Here is an 8,732-nt window from a genome sequence, read left to right as displayed (position 1 = left end):
TGAGCCCTGAAGTCTTGATCCTTTTGCCACGGAGTCCTGGGTCCTTTTAATAGAGAATGGTGTTTAGAAGACAAGATTTAGGCTTTCTTATTGTTACTGGTGTGTCATTGCTTTTACACCCTCTCAGTAGACAGGATTGGGAAACACATACATTTTTATACCTATTTCAATTAAATACCATGAGTTCATGATGATACACTAAATTCCAGTCCAACAGCAGAGTTTTTTCAAGTGTCTTCCCTTTCTATGTTTGTAACTCCCTTCTTCAGCATTAAGAAATCTATTTTTAATCATTTGAAAGTAAGTTTATAATGACTATATTGCTGTTTTTTTTAATTTCCCACTTGTATTGGTCTTTGCTCTCCAAGAACTATAAAAACTCCAGAGTTTTCATTTATTTTATTCATTCAACCAGCATATATTTATCAAGCAAATGCTGTGTGTCAGATAATGTTCTATGGCTGGGGATACAGCAGTGAACAAAGCATCATCCTGGGAAAGGAACCATAGAAAGAGAGAATAGTAGATAGAAAGCTAAGAAAAAGCTGGAATCTGAACCCAGACAGACTGGCTCCAGAAATCATGCTATACCATCTGCCTCTGATTGCTTTCGTAATTTGCTCTCTGCCTTCTACAAAAGTTTACAACTCTCTTGAATCCAATAAAAATGCCTCTGTCAGTTTCTAACTCTACACAATGCAGAGGCTTGTGCATCTTCCACATTACTTAATGGCTCTGAGACTCAGTTTCCAAATCTGTGAAAATGAAGACACTAATCTCAACCCGCTGTGAGGATAAATGAAATTATATGAGGCGCCTGGTGGCATTTGTGACACATCACGGGTATTTAGTGAGGTTAATTTTCCTTCTCTTTTTCAACACAAATGCTGCGCTATAAAGTTCTCCAAGAACAGACTCTTTTTCTCTTGCTAATTCAATCAATCATTTACATATTCTTTCTTACTTACATCAATTCAAAAAGCATTTATTGAGAATCCAGTATTTGCCAAGCTTTCTGCTAGTCATCAGGGATACAGGAATGGCACAGCCCCCATTCTCAAGGAGCTCACAGTCACATCCAAGATACAGGCAAACAATTACAACAGTCTGATATATAACCCAGATGAAAGCTGCAAGAAGGGTGGAAGAAGGCTTCCTTAAGGAAGGGGTTCTGTCAGAGCAAGGACCAGTATGGCAGCTCTGCTGTTAAAGATGTCAAGAATAAATGAATACATAAATGGGTGAATGAACTCGATTCAGTTCAACAAATACTTCATAGAGAATGGGTGCAGATGAAGAAGGGGCAGCTCAAGCCTTCAGTGAACTTCTGGTTTAACTGGCAGATACTAACATCTATAAAGATATGTTTCCACACAACGTAGAGAATCCTATGGGGCAGGCGAGATCCTGTAAATACAAGATAGAGGGCGTTTCTAAGCTCTATTAGTGGATGAAGGGGGGCTCTAAAGTCTATTACTTCCTGGGATGAACTCATTGAAGCTTGGATATAGCCAGTAGATAAATGGAAGTCATTGACAGCTTCTAATCAAAGGAATAATGTGGTCAAATTTGTATTTGCTGGTAGGACGGAGGATGGAAACGGGGAGGGAAACCTAAAATCAACGACACCAGCAAAGAGGCTGAATCATCGGAAGCTTGAGGTAGACGCTTGATCTAGAGATAGATTTTGGCAATGTCTGCAATCACTCAGGGAGAGTATGTAAAGAGGAACACTCTAAGCAGCTGGCAGAGAAAAAACAGCCCAGGGAGGACACCTAAAAAGAAGAGTCAGAGGAGGAGAACTAGGAAAGACCAGTGTCCTGGGAGTCAAATGAACAAAGAGAAGGCGGAGCCAAGGAGGATCAGGAAAGAGAGAGCAGTTGTGTCCAATGCTGGACAGAGGTCAAAAAGCGTCCCATTTGATTTGGCAATAGGTGACCTTTGCCAGAGCAATTTCTGTTGTAATGGTGAAGGCAGGAGTTGCACTGCAATAAATGAGTGAATGAAGGAGGAAAAAGTCAAGGTAAGTAAATGAATGAGTGAATCAAGCGCTGCGCCCTCACTTGCCCTGGGAATTTCCAAGGCCAACACTGAAAGCTGGTGCCGTGGAAGGTCCTTCCAGACAGGGAAGCCGCCTCGGAAACCGGTCAGTCTCTCAACCCTTTGGTAGGCGCGGCTCCAAGGTCAGGGTCACCTCAGGCCTCCAGGCAACCCATCACCTTGACGACCAACTGAAAAAAAAACCGTAAAGTACGGAAGCAGTCAGATCACCTCGCGAGATCTGGCGTGCCGGCGCTGGCCTTCCGGGCCCGGGAATCGCGGCTGGCTCTCGCGAGACTTGCCTGGGGTCTGAGCGCGGGGCACGACCGTCGGGAAAGCTGGAGCTGCGGGTGGGGAACATGTCGGATTCAGAGCTCGGCAGGAAGTGGGACCGGTGCTTGGCGGATGCGGTCGTGAAAATAGGTAAGAGGCTCCTTGTCCTTGGCAGGCCCCGCCCGGAGTCAAACAGCCGGCTCAAGGCTCCGCTGACCAGGAGGGCCTGCGGGCCGGTGGAGGCCCTGTGAGAGGTCAGGCCGTCCGGCCTGTTCCAGCCCCTCAGGCTAGGGCGAGCTGCCCAAGCCTGGGCGGGAGGTCACTCGGGTGGCAGGGGACTCGGGCCTGAGGAGCCTGGGCGGCCGCCCGAAGTCGAAGAGGTGGGGTTGCATTCCCGAGGAGGTGGGGGTCGAGTTGGCAGGTGGCAGGACGGTTGCGGAGCTCTGCGAGTTAAAACCGTATGCAGGACACAGCCTTGTGTCAGAGGCTTAAGATTCTCCTCCCTGGTGTCACATCTCCCGCACGGAGCGTGCAGCCTGGGCAAGAGGCCACAGTCCTCCCCAGCTGTATCAAAAGTGCCTTCTCAAGAAGGTCATCGGGAGCATTTTTTAAGTATTGCCAGGCCTTCACGTGAGTTGCTGTCATTCCCGACTTGTAACCTGATTTATCGACATCAGAGAAGTCTGGGGCCTGAAATCGGAGACATAGTGATGGTGAACCTGGAATGAGAATTGCCTTGCAAAAGTAAGAGGTTGATTGGTCACTTTTCAGCCCTTAGTGTAACTCCGCGTAGCCTTTTAACATGTGCTCACTGACGACACAAATTATGAAGTCACTGCATGGAGGGGAGAGGGAAAGAGGGAAACTCATTTACTGAGTGCACACTAAGTGCCAGACACTGAGCTAGGTTTGCAACTTAATACTTTACCTCATACAAGTCTTGAGAGTCCAGTGAAGGGGGTTGTTCAGGGTCTAATAAAAGGCAAAGTTGGCAGTTTAACCCAGATTTTCTTGCTTCAAGTCCCATACTTTTTCTTCGATACTAATTTTTATTATCTAAATTTGATATTTTTGTATGGAAATCTTAAGCGTATTTAAGAGGGTTTAGGATTGTGCCTTTGAATGAAAGTATTGGAAAAGAAAGAATATTGTAAGCTCCATGGTTTATTCACTGCTGTATCCTCATCCCCCAGAGGAGTGCTTAGGAAAAATTGTTGAGAATGAGTCAATAAATTAATTAACTTATCACAGCTACCTCTTCATCCTTGAATTTACCACTTACCAGCTGTGTGATTTAGGGCAAGTTATTTAACCTCTCTGTGCCTGTTTCCTTATTTGTGAATTGGAAATAATAATTATTACTATCTCACAGAGTTGTTGGGAGGATTAAATGAGTTTGTGTAGAGACTTCCTCAACTATGAAAGTGGATACAGATTTACCTAAAAGGATTATGAAGACTGAAGGGTAGAAAAATACACAATATACTTGTACAGTGCCTGGCACTTACTAGGTATTCAGTAAATGGTGGTAGTAATAATTGTTGATATTAATATTGTTATGCTGCTGATGGTCACCTAAGGCAGTGAGTAGTGTCAGTGTCATTCACGAGTGGGACATGGGTGGGCGGTGCGGCATCCACAGTGATGTGTGATTACAGATAAAAGTAAAACTAGTAATTCAGACTCTTTTTGCTCTAGAGCTATTATTATAAATAAAGTAAGTGGAGTGATGAATTGAGGTCATCCAGTAAGTTTGCGAGGAAAATAGGCCTTCAGCTATGCTTTGGACAATGACTTGGACTTGGGTAGTGGGGAAGAGTGGAAGCATTTGAGCAGAGGCTGGTTGAACTTCTATGGAGGAGGAAATTGAAGCACCGAGAGGTTAAGTGGCTAGAATTGGAGGAGCTGGGGCTAGAACCCAGGCTGTAATTTTAGTGCACCCTACTCCCTACAGAAGGCTGGTTTGGGTGGAGTCAGAATTGTGAAATATTTTAGAGAGTCTACTTTATCTTGAAAGCTTTTGAATTGCCTTTGACTTTCACATGCGTTCTGCATATTCAGCACCTCTGTCTTAAAAATCTGTTGCTTTTTGCTCCCAGGGTTCATTACGTCTGGACTGGTGGGGAATCATGGGATGGTTTTAGGCAATAAATATGTATTGAGCCCTGGGTCAGTCAGTGGGCAAAAAGAGAAGCAGAAGGCATTTCACTGCCCTCAACAGGGAACTGATGTGATATAAATGGAATTTTGGTATGATTGTTCTGGCAGTGTTTTAACAGAACAAGTTAGGAGTAGAGGAGTACTGTGAATGTGAAGTGCTAAGTCTGGACTGTTAGACCAGAAAGGAACCAGAAAATTTTGAGAAACTTCAAACTTTTTCCTCCGTTTATAAAATGGAGATAGTAATACCCACCTCCTAGGCCAGAGCAGGCCAAGTACACAGTAGGAATTCAGTAAATGCTGTTTTCTTTATCTTCTCTCCAACTGGTTCACTGTCTCATTTAATTTCTTAATGAAGATGACTCCAAGGTTAGAACTTGGTTAAGTGGTGATGTCACTGATCAGCATTTGGAAGTAAAGCAGGAGGGGTGCATGTGAACCTCATTTACACTATGTTACATATAAGACTTAGTACTGATTATATGAGGTGCAGGAGAGACTATATTGAGAAAAAAGCTCATAATTTTCTGCTTACATGGTTGCATTTGAGAATGATAATGAAGTTGAGAAGAGATTTTTAATTTTGAGAGAGGAACTGGGTTCAGATTTTGAGGAGGTTGCCCCTTTATTAATGGACTTAGGGGAATGAAGCATGGATGTGTAATTTTAGGAGGCTTTTGCCTAAGGTATTTGAGACTATGGGATGAACACTGTTCTGTCATGTGTTAGTTCTTATTCCTATAGGCAGCGAGTGTATTGAACTCTTCAAACCTCTTTGGCTACTTGCTTTTCTGGTACTTCAGAATGGAGATGGAGACTCAGTGAATGACCACCTGCTGTAGGATAGATAGAGATTTTGGAGACAATGCAGGCAGGGAAGAAGGGCCAAGGCAGGCTTTCAGCTGCATAGTGATAATTTCATATTTTCTGGCTTGGCAGAGACTGAAGGGAAGTCAAGGTGAATGGACAGCTCCCTTTGTGAGCATTTCTCTGTTTGGCTGCCTTATACCTAAGTGTTTTTATTCTTTTCCCACTGGTTTGCTGAAAAATGACTATTTTAATCACTTGTATTTAGCCTCAATATTGTACACCTGTGTTAGAGAGGTCTCACAAGCATGTACTTGAGGGAGTAGTTCTTTAAAAAAAAAAGTTCTTCAACGATCTCTTCCTCTGAAGCAATCTATTTATTTGTGTGTAATAGGAGTATGTAGGATAGAAGGTTTCCAATATGGTTTGATCTGATGTACTGATCCTATGAATCAACACACACACCGCCCTGTAATAGGCACAACAGGCCATTGTTCATCACACATCTGTTTCTCTCTTCTTTCAGTCCTTGTTTCTTTCTTTTCCTTCTCCTCCTCGCATTTTCACCCTTCTCTTTGGCCTCTATTCTCATTCCTGCCGCTGCCATTCGTATGCATTGCCTAGTTCATACATAAGGTTTGATGTTAAAGTCTTAAAAAAAAAAACCTTGTTAGCATTTAAGATGATCCTAGGTATCATATTTAGTCTCCATCACATCACTCATTTTTCTTAATAGCACATATTACCATCTGGAATTTGCAGTTTGTTTCTTTACCTGATTGTCCCTCCTCCATAGAACGTAAGCTTCATGAGAACTGGAGACTGTTCTCTGTTGACCGCAGCCCCTGGCATAGAGGAGGCATACAATAATTATTGTTAAGTGAGTGGCACGGATTGCTGAGAATTTTGTAGACTCTGTCCTCTGTCCATATTTGCTATCCTGTGTGTTTATTAACTGAATGAATTAGCATTTAAATTTAAGAAGTCAATTAAAGTAGATTTCCTGTGCATTTCTGCAAGTTGACACATTTGATCATGTGCCCTTGGATTCTTGGAACTTTTACCAACTTTCAGTTTTGTCTGGGAATGTAAATTATTGTTAGTAATCTCAATAAAGTAGTAAAGAAATGTTTGAGAGTAGTCAACCAAGAAACATAAATGAGAGAGCACTTTTTTATTTAAACAAGTAGAGGGTGATGTTGGTTTAAGTGGTAGTGCCAAAGCCTTATTGCAGGAAATTAAAAAGGAGTGAAGAATATTGCATTTTATTAATAGCATCTTCTGTTAGTTTTATGTGAATGCATCATTAATGGTTTTTGCTAATTTTATGAATTTATTTTTTAAGTTTTTTTCATTTACTGAGTGCTCTGGTTTTCCTTCCCACTCAGTTCAAGCGCTGTGCCATTTATTTTTCATGTACATGCTGACTAGTTAGTCTTGTGCGTACCCACATGAATAAGACACATTTTCTTGCTAATGAGAAAAGAAGGCATAGTATCTTGTCAACATAGGTGTCTTAATAGTTCCCGAACAGAGCTAATGTCCTCACCTGGTACTTGTCACTCTGGACTAAATGGGAGGTTATTTTGATTTTCTGTTTTCCAGGGAAAATAAGATTATAGGAGATGAGAAAATCACAGAACTATGAGACTTAGGGAGATGCTTCCCTGCAATTTAAGAATTTCTAAGCCCCGCAAGTGTAGGTCATGGAAGCACTGCCACTGCCCTCAGTGTCGTGTTACAACCCACTCTTGAAAGCAGAAGCTCTGCGCTGGCAGGCTGTGACCTCGTGACCAAGTTGATGTCTGTGTGACAGAGACCAGGGCCCCAGATTTGCAGGTTTGCTGGAGGAGGCTTTGAGGAAAATCTGATTCCGGTAGTCTGTGGATTCCTGTGGAGGCCTTGGGAATCCTTAATGTGACCTGAAAAATTGTAAAATAGGCCATGTCCCTCTTCCCCTACATTTTACTTCCGCTGCAAGACCAGAGTAAAGAGTATCTAGTCTTCATAATCCATGAATTGTCCAGGAAATCTGAAAGAGGGGAAGGAGATGTCATGGTGGGGGAGGGGTTGTGATAACTTTCCTGAAAAAGGCTGTCCTTGCAAGCCACGTGTATTAAGCACAAGGGAAAACGCAAGCCATGAACATTTTTAAGCAGCCCCTAGAATGTATTCCATTCAGTTGACTGTGGTAACATTCACGTGCCTTTTCCCTGTGTTTTTGCATTAGAAATAAATGTAAGTACCTTTCCTGTGCCTCAGTTTCCTCAACTATAAAATGGTAGTTGTTACAAGTAAGGATAAAATGAGCCAATCTTTGTAGAGTGTTCAGTACATTACTTGTACTTCATAAATACTAGCTGCAGGCATGTGAATGAAGGATTACAGTCATAAGTTAAAGTAATAGACACATTTGCTCTGATCTCAGCTATTGCGGGTGGTTTGGAAGCCTGACAATCAATATTCCGGGTTATATATGTAATAGTAATCATTAATGTATACGTCTCCAAACAATTTAATACCAGGCATTAATCCCTGGTGAGGTACACAGATGAATAGGTACTGGCCCTGCCCTTGAGGGGCTTACCTTCTTGAGCAATATGAAAAGGAGGTGGTGACATTGGAGTTTAGTCTTAGAGACTATGTGGGTGTTTAGTAGGTGGACCGGGTGAAAGTCCTCAGACATTGTCCAGGCAGTGTTCCAGATGAGAGAGACTTTGGCTTTTTCGGGGAATGACAATAATCGCTGCCATTTATTGGGCATATACCATGTCTAGACACTGCTAAATAAGCATGTTACATTTCATATGCATTATTTCATTTAATCCTCATAGTCTTGTGGGGTATTTCCCCCATTTTCCCCCCAATTTTTTTTATTAAGATAAAATACATATAACACAATTTACCATCTTAGCCATTCTTAAGTGTACTGTCAAGTGATATTAAGTATGTTGTTGGGCTGCACCACGCAGGCCTTCAAGCCTTGAACTTACCCATCCTTGAGACTGAAGAAAGAGCCTGGAGCCAGCAAGACATGTCAGTGGTTTAATGAACAGAGGGATCTTGCATGTCTGAAGTGAGGTCCTGGAGGGACACCCTGGCGATGTGAGGGTTGGCAGTCTTTGCACGGCAGTGAGGTCGGGGGTAGGGTGTTGCTAGTTATAGAGGGAATTTATGTCAGGTTGGCTCATCAGTTACCAGGGAAACTAGCAAAGGGGTACACTCCTCACCGCCCCTCTTTGATAAGCTGTCATGGTGGAGATGTTCTGATCTGAAAGTTAGAACAGTCACTAGCTGCATAGAGGGCAAGTATGTAGGAAGGTCAGTCATGTGAGGAGGGTGAAGGTGAAGCAGGCACTGGTCCAGCAGGGGATGTACAAAGAGCAAGAGAACAGCCATCTTGGGTGGCCTGATCATACATCTGTTTATGTTGTGCAGTCATTACCATCATC

The 8,732-nt window shown here is 42.7% G+C and overlaps 1 protein-coding gene across 1 annotated transcript in view; it reads left to right on the top strand.

Moving 5' to 3' along the window:
- The first annotated feature begins 2,310 nt into the window (after positions 1-2,310).
- MICOS10 (mitochondrial contact site and cristae organizing system subunit 10) overlaps positions 2,311-8,732 on the top strand; it is a 28,650-nt gene continuing 22,228 nt past the window's right edge. The window contains exon 1 of the mRNA XM_006196715.4: positions 2,311-2,463. Within this exon, the coding sequence (XP_006196777.1) occupies positions 2,400-2,463 (64 nt within the window). The 5' untranslated portion in view covers positions 2,311-2,399. The remainder of the gene's footprint in view (positions 2,464-8,732) is intronic.

The sequence above is a fragment of the Vicugna pacos genome, chromosome 13 (assembly GCF_048564905.1).
Source record: "Vicugna pacos chromosome 13, VicPac4, whole genome shotgun sequence".
NCBI lineage: Eukaryota > Metazoa > Chordata > Mammalia > Artiodactyla > Camelidae > Vicugna > Vicugna pacos.
The sequence above is the reverse complement of the archived record's forward strand: the minus strand, read 5'-3'. Positions and strand labels throughout refer to the sequence as shown.